This window comes from Grammomys surdaster, unplaced genomic scaffold (genome assembly GCF_004785775.1).
Source record: "Grammomys surdaster isolate TR1022 unplaced genomic scaffold, NIH_TR_1.0 1089, whole genome shotgun sequence".
NCBI classification, from domain to species: domain Eukaryota; kingdom Metazoa; phylum Chordata; class Mammalia; order Rodentia; family Muridae; genus Grammomys; species Grammomys surdaster.
In genome coordinates this window covers 391,875-405,284 of record NW_021605508.1, presented here as the reverse complement: position 1 = coordinate 405,284, position 13,410 = coordinate 391,875, and the positions used below count along the sequence as shown (strand labels likewise).

General features: G+C 38.2%; 1 protein-coding gene across 1 annotated transcript; it reads left to right on the top strand.

Annotated features, from left to right (window-relative positions):
• Nucleotides 1-9,649: 9,649 nt before the first annotated feature.
• On the top strand, nucleotides 9,650-12,546 carry LOC114634772 (vomeronasal type-1 receptor 4-like). The gene is made up of 2 exons (XM_028783360.1): nucleotides 9,650-9,661; nucleotides 11,398-12,546. Exon 2 carries the CDS (start codon nucleotides 11,413-11,415, stop codon nucleotides 12,328-12,330), a length of 918 nt encoding a protein of 305 aa, XP_028639193.1. The 5' UTR covers nucleotides 9,650-9,661; nucleotides 11,398-11,412; the 3' UTR covers nucleotides 12,331-12,546.
• The last annotated feature ends 864 nt before the right edge of the window (nucleotides 12,547-13,410 follow it).

Below are 13,410 nucleotides of genomic sequence, written 5' to 3'. Positions count from 1 at the left end.
CTGGTGTTAGAGGACAAAAGGCTGATAGCATAACTTTGGAAGTGGTTCACATTTGGACCTCATCAGACATTAGATTCTAACTCCTCTTCAGATTAACCCTATTGTTATCTACCTTCTCAATTCCATCTATTTTGTCTATATGTATATATGTATATGTACATGTATATGTACATGTATATGTATATGTATATATCGTGTGTGTGTATGTGTGTGTGTGTTCCTCTTGCTTTCCTCTTTCCTCCCTCTGTGTGTGTGTGTGTGTGTGTGTGTGTGTCCTGTAACTGTAGATCTTGGAGGGAGAGAATGCTATAGAGATCACAGATATCAGTTCCTCGGGAGCTTGAATTATAGGTGGTTGTAAGCCACCTGACATGGGCACTGGAATTTGAATTTTTGTCCTCTCTCTAGATTTGAAAAGAACATTTTGAATTAAATATAAAAACAATATTAGAATCCAGAACAATGCCCAAACCATCTATCATTTCCACAACAGCTGACAGTTCAGAATTTTATAATACTTACAGTTGATAACTTTGGGTTAGATACACACTCAGCAGTTGCTCAGCCCCAGGTTCTACCATTATGTCCAGAGAGAGCAAGGTGAATAGTTTTAATTGTTACCTAGACACAACTTAGACTAACCTGGGGAAAAACTATCATTAAGAGATTTTCTTCATTTTTTTAAATCACCCACTTTTATTAATGCATGCAGAGAACTAAAATGAAAATACTTTTGTGTCATAAACTTCTTGTGCAAATTTACATAATCAAGTATAGAAATCTGTACATTTTGTTATATACACAAAAAGCCCTGGAGTTTTGATCCAATCAACGAAAATGTCATTAACATGTATAGTAACAACAAAACAAAAAATTTACATAGAATATCATCTTCTAATATAACTTCATTATTCATTAAGACAAAAAGGTGCAAATGTATGTGGTAAATGGATTGTTATGAAAATATCCATTTTGAAATTGTTGCACACACTGTTGTGGATGCTGGAAGTGCATGCTGACAGGACATACACCTGTCTCTTGAGAGGCACTGCCATAGCCTGACATATACAGAGGCAGATGCTGACAGCTAACCATTAAACTGATTACAGGGTTCCCAGTGAAGGAGTTAGAGTGAAGACTGAAGGAGTTGAAGGGGCTTGTGGCCCCATGGGAAAAGCGATGATACCAACTGACCAGAGCTCCCTGGGTTAGCGAGCCTGGGAACACACATGGAGGGACCCGTGTCTTTAGCTGTATTTGTAAAAGAGGATGGACTTGTCAGGAATGAGTAGGAGAGGAGGGCCTTGGTCTCTTGAAGGCTGGATGCCCAAGTGAGGGAAAATTTGAGGGAGGGTAGGTTGGAGTGGGTGGATGTGTGGGGGCATACCCTCATAGAAATAGGAGAAGGGAGGATGGATTAAGGGGTTTCTGGGAAAGGGGAATGGGAAAATGGGATAACATCTGAAATGTAGATAAATGAAGTAACCAATAATAAAAAAGAAAAAAAGAAAAACAAACAAACAAACAAACAAACAATGGAACTGGCTATGGCAGTCGAACATTTGAAACCCTTTAGCAGCAATTTAATATTACCCGTATTAGGGGGATTCCTTATAATTGTCAAGGACAAGAGACTATGGTATGGGCCCATGGAACTTTAAAACAATATCTTCATAAATAAAAAAGGGGGAGATATACCCCTGTACACCACAAATTTATTTAAATTGTATTCTTTTTATTTTTTATATTAATGTTATTTTCTAAAAAATTTGGATGCCCAGGAATTTTCAGTTGAGTGTCTATGGCACACTGCAACTAGGCATAATTATGCATAGGTGAGAGGGGGGGATTCACTTACTGGCATAAGGGATAATCTCAATCACTTATTAAATATGGGGAAAAGGTCATGTTTATGTTTTTTCTGCAGGGTGCTGAAGGAGCATGGTGGCCGCCAGAGAGATGGGTGAGACATGCTGATGCCGAGACACCCCAATGAACAGTGGAATTTGTGCACATCTTCATCCCTCCATCCTGAAATTTTGTTAGTGTTTCAGATAATTTCACTTGCTGCAAAAAACACCATGAATAAAATAACCAAGGAAGAAAGCATTTATTTGGTTTACAAGTTACATCAATCATTAGGGGACATCAAGGCAGGAAGTCAGGACAGGAACCTGAACTCAGCAGCTGACACAGGAATAGAAGCTCCGCTTACTGGCTCAATTCCCATGACTTCCTCATAATATTTCTTATGCTACCCATACCACCTTCCCAGAGTGAGCACTTCCCCAATGACATAGAAACTACCATATCAACTATTATCAACAAAATGCCTAACAGACTTGACTGCAGGTAATTTGTTATAAGCATTTTCCCAATTGAAGTTAGTCTTCCCAGAATATTCTATCTTCTATACTTTCAACAAAGAATTAACAATAATGGTTGGGTTTAATTTTACACTGGTCTTGTGAATTCTGTTGCAATTTCTGTGGATTACTATCTCTGTTTCTCCCCTGTTGTTTCCAGGAAGCATTGTTTCTTTGATGGTATCAACTACCTCTGACTCTAAAACTCTTTTTTTTTTTTGCTTTCTTTCTTTTCTTTTGATATTTTATTTATTTACATTTCAGATGACATACCCTTTCCCCACTCCCCTATTAAGCCCCTATCCCATTCCTCCTCCTCATTTTTTGCATTTATATGATTTAAATTACATGCAAGTATTAAGGTCAGTTCTAGGTTGAGGAACTAGCAATACAATAGATGTTAATAATCAAGAACAAGCAAGACAATACATCCAAATGGTCAAAGAGCATTCAGGACCATAGAACTATTTCTAAGGGCTTATCAGGATTACCAAAATGTCTGAACCTACTAGGACTTCCCTGTCCTAGCCCAAACTCATTTTCATGCTTGAAGCCTACTTCTTTGTTCTAGCTTAAGTTTTAGATTCCTGCCTGTAGTTAATTCTTTGTTCTAGCCTAGAACTTAGATTTCTGCTTGAGGTTACTTCTGTGCCATAGCCTAATGTCAGAATCCTGCCTGCATTCCATGTCCTTGACCTTGGCCTATGTCAGATTTCTTCCAGGAAGCCCATTTCCTTATATTTGACCAATGTCATATTCCTATCAGGCAGCTCCAAAAGCTCTCCACATCTCACCCTTTTTTATTGCATAAACCAGACTGAGTCTGTCTTAGGTTGTTCTGACAAGAATGCCTTCCTTACCTGTCATGGAATATGCATTATCAAAAGCAATGCACTTATGTCTTAGGTTGTTAAGGCTCTGTGCAGAATCTTACCCACCCTTAGCTTGCCAGCCTGTTAAATAAATAACTCTGTCTAGGGGTCAATTTTCAATTTCAAGTCATGTATTTTGGCTGTTGATCCGTTGATGTAGTTAGTCACAAGCTTTAACACAATGGGCAGGAATAAAGAATTCCCAGGACAAAAAGGGCTAGCCAGATCAAGGTATGTATCACATTTCTGAGGTTTGACCAAAACGGAAATATTGACCTCAAGTTATAATTTTATCAGCATTATCTGCAGTATCAAAACTCAACAGAGCAGCTTTCTTTAAATTCATAATCTCACTATGCAAAGTTAAAGCATCCAGAGAGGTGTTAAAATTATGTCAAATACCCTACAAGTATCTTTAAACTTTCTTCTAATTATAATGACAATCATTGTAAATTGTAGAAGTAACACAACTCCAATGGTATTTGACATGACACTCGAAATGGCTCCTAACTCTTAAACCCTGAACCTCCTTCACATAATTTGAATATGATATAGAGCACCATTCTGTTGTTCCACACAACTATGTAATTCCTCTTGAATACTCAACACCTTAATAACATTTTTTTTTGCTAGATGATTAACAAAAGTACTTGTCTTAATGTTTTGTGTCAAAACCATTGCAGAAGCAGTGGTGCTAGCAATTAGTGTAACTAAAGCTGTTATACCACCAATAATCAAGCCCACTACCCTCTTGCTTCTGCTTAAAGCCAAACTCACTACTTCCAGCACTTTCCAGCTTTTTTTAGAGAATCAAAGTTTTCTAATACTCAGGGAAGTAAGACAAAAGCTGGTTGATAGACCCTCATAGCAGACGTGCCATGTTTCAACAAACTGACACAGTTAGAAAGTATACCATCATTGTAACTTACAGTAAATGCAGTAGAAGAGACTAAAGCAATTTTAGATTGACAATTATAAGAGCCTTTAAACATGCAGTAACCCTTGTTTGAAATCCTGATCCTGTCCCAACTTTATGTCTTTCTATCATAACATCATACAAAACTGCAGTTAAATTCCAAATATGTCTCAGAAAATGACCTGATACCACCTTCCAAATGAAGGCAATTATTTCCAATATTGGATTGATTTGTAGACTAGTAGAAGATTGAGACTGAATAACTGGTCACCTTTAAGAAAAATACAAGACTCTTCATAATTCCTCTTTTGGATTCTCTGTATACAAGATCTAAAAACTTGAGGCAAGGCAGCCATCTGGGATACAGGCAAACAAAGGTAGATCAGGAACATACGAAAAATATAGCCAGCCAGTCCCTCCTCCAGTCTCTGCTCCATACTTTTTCTCCAAACTTGCTCCCATGAACATAATATTTTGTTACACATTCTAAGAAGAACCGAAGCACTCACACTTTGCTCTTCTTTCTTCTTGAGCTTCATATGGTCTGTGAGGTGTATCTTAGGTATTATGAGATTTGGGGCTAATATTCACTTATCAGTGAGTGCATACCCTGTGTGTTCTTTTGAGATTGTGTTCCAACACTCAGGATGATATTTTACAGTTCCATCCATTTGCCTAAGAATTTCATGAATTCATTGTTTTTAATAGTATTCTATCGTACCACATTTTCTATATCCATTCCTCTGTTGAAGGACATCGAGGTTATTTCCAGTTTCTGGCTATTCTAAATAAGGCTGCTATGAACATAGTGGAGGATGTGTCCTTGTTATATGTTGGAGCATCTTTTGAGTATATGCCCAGGAGTCGTATAACTGGGTCCTCAGGTAATACTATGTTCAGTTTTCTGAGGATGCTCCAGACTGATTTCCACAGTGGTTGTACAAGCTTACAATCCCAGCAACAATGGAAGAGTGTTCTTCTTTCTTCACATCTTTGCCAGTATCTGCTATCCCCTGAGTATTTGAACTTAGCCATTCTGACTGGTGTGAGATGGAATCTCAGGGTTTTTTAAATTGCATTTCCCTGATGACTAAGGATGTTGGACATTTCTTTAGGTACTTCTCAGCCATTCGAGAATCCTCAGTTGAGAATTCTTTGTTTAGCTATGTACCCCATTTTTAATAGTTTTTTTTTATTGTCTGGAGTCTAATTTCTTGATTTCTTTTTATATTTTGGATACTAGCCCTGTATCAGATGTGGGATTGGTAAAGATCTTCTCCCAATCTGTTGGTGGCCATTTTGTCCTATTGACAGTGTTCCTTGCCTTACAGAAGCTTTGCAGTTTTATGTTGTCCCATTTGTCAATTCTTGATCTTAAAGCATAAGCTGTTGGTGTTCTGTTCAGGAACGTTTCCCTTGTACCCACGTGTTTGAGGCTTTTCCCCAGTTTCTCTTCTATTCGTTTCAGTATAGCTGGTTTCATGGAGGTCCTTGATCCACTTGGACTTGAGCTTTGTACCAGGAGATAAGAATGGATTAATTTGTATTCTTCTACATTACAGTTGAACCCACACCATTTGTTGAAATTGCTGTTCCACTGAATGGTTTTAGCTCCTTTTTCAAAGATCAAGTGACCATAGGTATATGGGCTCATTTCTGGGTCTTCAGTTCTATTCCATTGATCTTCCTGCCTGTCTCTGTACCAATACCATGCAGTTTTTTACTGCCATTGCTCTGTAGAACAGCTTGAGGTCAAGGATGGTGATTTCTGGAAAGGTATTTTGTAAATTTGGTCTTGTCATGGAATATCTTGGTTTTTCAATCTAAGATAATTGAGAGATTTTCTGGATATAGTAGCCTGGGCTGGCATTTGTGTTCGGACATCTGTACAGGATCTTTCTGGCTTTTATAGTCTCTTGTGAGAAGTCTGGTGCATTTCTGATAGGTCTTCCTTTGTATGTTACTTAACCTTTTACCCTTACTTAATATTCTTTCTTTGTTTTGTGCATTTGGTATTTTGATTATTACGTGATGGGAAGTATTTCTTTTCTCATCTAGTCTATTTGAAATTCGTAGGCTTCTTGTATGTTTATGGGCATCTCTTTCTTTAGGTTAGGGAAGTTTTCTTTTATAACTTTGTTGCAGATATTTACTGGCCCTTTAAGTTGGGAGTCTTCACTCTCTTCTATACCTAGTATCGTTAGGTTTGGTCTTCTCATAGTGTCCTGGATTTCCTTGATGTTGATGTTTTGGGTTACGGGCTTTTTACACTTTGCATTTTCTTTGACAGTTGTGTCAATATTTTCTATGATATCTTCTGTACCTGACATTCTCTCTTCTATCTTTTGTATACTTTTGGTTATGCTTGTATCTATGACTCCTGATTTCTATCCTAGGTTTTCAATCTGCAGGGTAGTCTCTCTTTGTGATTTCTTTATTGTTTCTATTTCCATTTTTATCTCCTAGATGGTTTTATTCAATTCCTTCACCTGTTTGGTTATGTTTCTTGTAGTTCTTTAAGGGATTTTTGTGTTTCCTATTTAGGGGCTCCTACCTCTTTACCAGTGTTCTTCTCAATTTCTTTGTGATTGTTGTATATGTCTTTCTTAAAGTCCTCTATCATCATAATCCCTGTCTAGCTGGGCACTAAACAGGGTCCAGAAGACCATGTGAAAGAGAGAATGGGTGAAACAGGGGCACACAAAGAACCATGTCTTGTCTGCAGGATGGTCAAACCACTGATTTTAATTTTTTTCACACAGGGGTTATATACACATAGAGGCAGGATGTGGGGAAGGGGATGGCACAGGAGTGTAGGTGTTCTCAGAAGGAGTACAGATGTCTTCCAGAACAGGATATTGTCTGGGGTGAAGAAGCAGGGAACAAGTCACTATGACTCTATGATTCACTTAAGCTGATACTTTCCACCAAGGCTACCTATCCACAAGGTCTATGACTACTAGATCTTATCCAGGCTGTTAAATTTCCACCATGGCTGCCTGTTTACAAGATCTTATAGCTATCTGTTTTAGGGTAAGTGTTTGTCCACAGAGACCAAGACTTTGTGTTAGCAAGCATGTATAGCTGACTTAGGCCTATTGTTGATTTTAGGCCTTCACTGTATAAGCAAGGCTGATCCTGACACACATGAGAAGTGATTTTAAGTCTGAATCTTCATTTTCCAGTGTGATGGGCTATTTGGGATTTGCTATGGTGGGAGAACTAGGTTTTGATGATTCCAAGTACCCTTGGTTGCTGATGCTTATGTTTTTGTGCTTGCCTTTTGCCTTCTGGCTCCCTTTAGTGATACCTGCACTCACTGTCTCAGACTGGTGCCTGTCTTTCCTGTTATCTTGGTTGTGTCAAATTTGCTCAGAGTCCAGCTGTTTCTGTGATCCTGAGTGTAAGAGCTCCTGGGAGTCAGGCTGCCTCTTGGATCCAGAAATCCTGGTGTGACCAATTTCCTGAGATCCAGTGATCCTATGATCCTATGTTCCCGAGCATGTTAGAGCTCCTGGGAGTCTCGCTCCCAGGAATTGAGTATGGTCCTTCTGTTTCTATTTTGTGAAATAATTTAAAGATAATTGGTATTAGGTCTTCTTTGAAGGTCTGATAGAACTCTACACTAAAACTTTCTGGTCCCGGGCTTTTTGTGGTGGGGAGACTTTTAATGACTGTTTTTTGGGGATTGGGTGCAGAGCCAAAGCTCAAGATCTGCTCGGTGCTCAGGTGCAGACTAGAAAGAACTGGTGCCTCTGGCCAGGGGTAAGTTCTTGGGTCCTGGTGGATCCCAGTTACTCCCTGTTTGGTGTGGATGTTGCAGCCTTCTTACCTAAGATTGTGCCGAGATTTAGAGTTCCTGGGAGCCCCTCCTCCTCTAGGTTTTGTGGGACTGAGTGCAGAGTTGAAGCTCAAGATCTGCTCAGTGCTCAGGTGCAGACAAGAAGTCTGGCTCTAAAATTCTGCTCACCTCATATCCTATGAAGACACTTAAGCCTTGGTGGGACAGGTATGATATATCCATTCTAGTTCTGAGTGAGCATACCAAACTCATATCACTGCAGTACCTGGCAGGGTTCACAGAAGGATGGGATTTCTATAACTTTTCTCCTCCAGTACAGTGTGTGGCACCTTTTAAGAAAATTTCCCATGTGACATTTTCAGTTTCCTTTCTTATGTGACCTATGGACACATGGGTGGCATACAAATCTTCAAAGTAAGTTCCAGTTTGATTTTTGCATGTTCTGTATTTCTAGTATATGATAGTTCCAGCCACCTAGTTTTGTAGAATTACCAGTACTATTGGCAATAGCCTGTGATGTTTGGGGGTGGGGTGGATATTGCTTTGGTGGTTCACGGGCAATCAGCTAGAAAAAGAACTCACCTAAATCTATTCAACATGAGATGTCTACATGGGGAACTGTCCAACTAATATAGTGCAGGTTTATTCTTAAAAAACCCTTTGAAATATGCAAGTGAATATATGACAGGATGCATCAATAGCACTATGTATTTTTTAGTTTTTCAAAATACACTTAGCATTAGATATTCCTCTCCGTATTTCCTCACCTACTTTGCATTCTACACATGCCCAAATTTAACTTTTCATGTTCCATTATTACCCTTTAATAATTTATAACAGTGTATTCTATCTCCTGTTTTTCAACATGCCATGAGTCTTACATATGCATGACTTTTAAGGTCATATATATATATATATATGTATATATATATATATGACTAATAACCCATGTGTAATTGTCTATTGGCCAACAAAAATTTCACAGTTGAGGGATATATGTTTGTCCCAGACAAACTTGGTATCTGAGCAATAAATGACAAGTTATTTCCACATGTAACCCTTCTAAATGCTGTTATTTTCATTAGTAAATATATTGTGTAATGATATATTGTTCTCATATATCCTAATATAAGTTCTTTGACTGTGTTTAAGACAATCTTGCTGGAAGTGTGAATATCAATAAAGGTTTATAACATCTAATTGTTACATTTATAACTTTAGGTTCTAACTTTTCATTATTGTCCCTGTTTTTCTATTATACCTAGAGCATAAATGAGAGTGGTTGGATATATTAATTTCTTAATGATTGCTCAATTCATATTTGTACTTGTTTGCCCAGGATACCTTCTTTACAAAGCAGATTCTCTTGATACTGGCAAAATACACTAGGCTTCTCATAAGGGTTCATGAGTATATCAGAAAACAAGTCACAATCTACCTGAAAGTAAATGTATATGCGAATAAACCCAGGATCCCTGTGGAAAAGACCAGCTTTAGTTAACAAATTTGATAGAAGTATGTGTCCTGGGACAAAGATGGGAAAAGTTGGAATGAGGAAACTTCCTGGGCAATTACAGAATCTGAGCGACATGTTGCCGGTTTTATGAAAGGTGTTGGTGTCAGCATAATCTTGTAAGAGTGAAATAGTAAGGGGAAGGCATTCCACAGAAATGTGCATAATGAGTCCCTTGTTCTACCCTTGAGTGTTCCAATTCACATATGACTACAAGATCAATTCAGAACTTGGATTCTCCCAAAGGATCATGAAAATCCTTCCCTAACTTCTGCTCAGGTACTCATTGACATCTAATAAGCTCCTAGACATCATCACAAATCATTAGAAACTAAAAATGGAGACTTGCTCTGGGGATAAATGACTTTTCCTTCATCAGAGGTATCCCAAATTCTCCAGGCAGAAAATTGCACTGACACCACAGATGACACAATAATAAATTCTCTGAAGGATGTTATGTTCAGGTACTCTATTATTTTATGAGACTGGAAACCTGGATTTTGTTGGGTTACCTTCATAGCATAGCATGGAGATTAAGAAACCATTCTGAATTTCTTTGCATTCTTTCTGTGGCAATGAGTCACACAGAAAACTTCTTTAATGTAACAAGCACTACAGGATATGCTTTTATGGGAGCTGTGTTTCAGAGCTGGCATTCAGATGAGCATCTTCACCCTTACTGAGGCTCAGAAGGTGGGATTCTTCCAACCATAGACTTCTGCTTAAAATTCTCTTCTCTCTTCTTCAGTGTACATTGTCTTCTGAAGCCAACATGAATTATTTCTATTTGAAGACTACAGTTTAACTCAAGTAGGTTAATATTTTGCTTTCATCTCAAAGGAACATCTGTCTTCTGGATTATTCACTTAGCAGAAAACAGCATACAATGTAACGTCTATATGTGGGATGTTGAATTTTATCTGTTGGATGTAGGCCTTTATGTTCCTTTAGAAAACATATAAACAAATCAAATGCAGACTAAGCATCAACTTGAAAAGTGTTTAACAATGATTGTATTAATAATAATTTTGAAGGAAAACTCGAGATGAAGCAGGTAAGATTCTGGAATTGACTTTTTAGAACAAAAATTAAAATTGGGAAAACTACGAATAAATGAAACTTGTTAGCAAGCTGGGTTTTCTTTAGATGGAGGATACATATGTAAACCTATGTTCATCAAAACACAGGTGGTTTTATCAGAAATATTTGATATTTTCTGTGTGTATGAGTAGCATAGAAAATTTCTCAGAACTCAACAAATTAATTTTATACATCTGAATTCAGTTACAAAACCTTACTGATTATTATATGTAGTTATAAATGTTATTAACATATACATTGCTTTAAATTAGTTACTATAAGATAAGGAAATTTTGTTAATGCTTTTTAGGTTATATTTTTGTTTTCTTTTCTTTTTATTGATTAAGTTATTTTACTGGTTAAATTACATCCCATTTGCAGCCTCCTCTCCCTCTTAATTGTACTGAATTCTGATGATGAAATCTTTAGTTTCTTATCGATTAGCTGATTTTAAGTTACATCCTATTGGCAGCCTCCCCTCCATCCTAATTGTATCAACTTCTGATAATGGAATCACATACTCATAGTAGTCATTTCCTATCTTTATTCATATGCAAAGTTCATGTTATGCTAAAATGTGTGTTATTGTGTCCTTGACCTACTTGCCCCATAAATGTGTAGTTTGTATTATAAAATTCATCTCAAGGCAGGATTAATTCAATAAGTATAAAATTTTATTCTGAGTTAATGTCCATGTGTTGTTCTCCAAGTTAAAGCTCTTGTAGTGTGATAGAATAGTGTCTCATTTATCAGGAGAAGAAACTGTCTCAAATCAATTGTTAAGTGTGGAAAAAAAGAACAGAGTCCTGTAGACAGCAGTCTTCCACTTAATCATCACTCTGGGGTAGAGCAAAGCATTCTCCATGTCTGCTAGTGATAAATCTCTGAAAACCACTGAGGAAGTGGTTCTTCAGACCCTCTTGCTTTGCCAGTTTGGGGTTGGAACTGTGGCCAATATCTTTCTGTTTATCCATAATTTCTCTTCAACCTTGACTGGTTCTCAGCAGAGACCCAGACAGGTGATTTTAAGTCACATGGCTGTGGCCAATGTCTTGATTCTCTTCATCATTACACTTCCAAACAACATGATGGCTTTTGCTCCAAGAAATCCTCAAACAGACCTCAAATGTAAATTAGAATTCTTCACTCGCCTGGTTGCAAGAAGCACAAACTTGTGTTCCACCTGTGTCCTGAGTATCCATCAGTTTGTCACTATTGTTCCTGTTAATAGACTTAAAGTTATACTCAGAGCAAGTGTCCCAAATTTGGCGAGTTATTCTTGTTACAGTTGTTGGTTCTTCAGTGTCATAAATAACATCTACATCCCAATTAAGATCACTGGTCCAGAGAAAGCAGAAAATATAAATGACTCTAAAAGCAAGCTTTTCTGTTCCAATTCTGGATTCAGTGTAGGCATTGTCTTATTGCGGTTTGCCCATGATGTCACATTCATAAGCATCATGGTTTGGACCAGTGTCTCCATGGTACTTCTCTTACATAGACATCGCCAGCGAATGCAGTGCATCCTCACTCCCAATCAGAACCCCAGAGGCCAAGCTGAGACCAGAGCAACCCATACTATCCTGATGCTGGTGGTGACATTTGTTGGCTTTTATCTTCTAAATTTTATTTGTATCATCTTTCACACCTTTTTTATAGATTCTCATCTCTTTGTGAGGCATTGCAGTGACGTTTTGGTTGCAGGCTTCCCTACTATTTCTCCTTTACTGTTGATCTTCAGAGATCCTAAGGATCCCCGTTCTGTGCTCTTCAGCTGTTAAAAGCCAGAGTCACTAAAAATGCCAAAAACAGAAGACAGCTTTATTAATAGCATTTAATACTTTATTCCACAAACATGTGTTCAACATCTTGTATGAACAAGTTATAGTGCTTACTGCTGTAATTTCAAAAGAGTGAGGTTATAATCATCTGTTGATTTAAAAGTTTTCTGGTTGAAATCTGACTGACACAGTAAGTGAATTATTCACAACCTTCTGTTCTCTTGTATATAATTGTACTCTGCTGCAGAACGATCAAAAACAGATGAAACCCATTTTCTCTAAGGTCTTGATCAAACTGTTACTCTTTGTTCCAAAATCCCCTATGCCATCCCTCTCCCTCTGATTCTATGACGGTGTTTCCCCACCCACACACCTACAGCTGCCTCCCCACCCTCACATTCCTCTACAATGGGGCATTGAGCCTTCACAGGACCAAGGGCCTCTTCTCCCATTGATGCCTAACAAGGCCATCCTCTGCTACATATGGGGCTGGAGCCATGGGTACCTCCATATGTACTCCTTGATTCATGGTTTAGTCCCTGGGAGCTCTGGGGGTCTGGTTGGTTGATATTGTTGTACTTACTAAAGGTTTACAAACCCCTTTCAGCTCCTTCAATTCTTTGTCTAACTTCTCCATTGGGGACCCTATGTTCAGTCTAATGGTTGGCTTTGAGCATCTGATTCTGTATTTGGCAAATTCTGGCAGAGCCTCTCAGGAGACAGCTGTATCAGGCACTTGTCAGCATGCACTCTTGGCATCCTCGGTAGTGTCTGGGTTTGGTGATGATATGGGATGAATCCCCAGTTGTGGCAGTCTCTGGATGGCCTTTACTTCAGTCTCTGCTCCACACTTTGTCTCAGTATTTCCTACCATGAGTGAGTGTTTTGTTCCCCCTTCTAAGAAGGACAGAAGCACCCACAGTTTGGTCTTCCTTCTTCTTGAGCTTCATGGGGTCTGAAAACTGTATCTTGGGTATTCCAAGCTTTTGGACTAATATCCACTTATCAATGAGTGCATACCATGTGTGTTCATTTGTGATTGGGTAACCTCATTTAGTTCCATCCATTTGCCTAAGAATT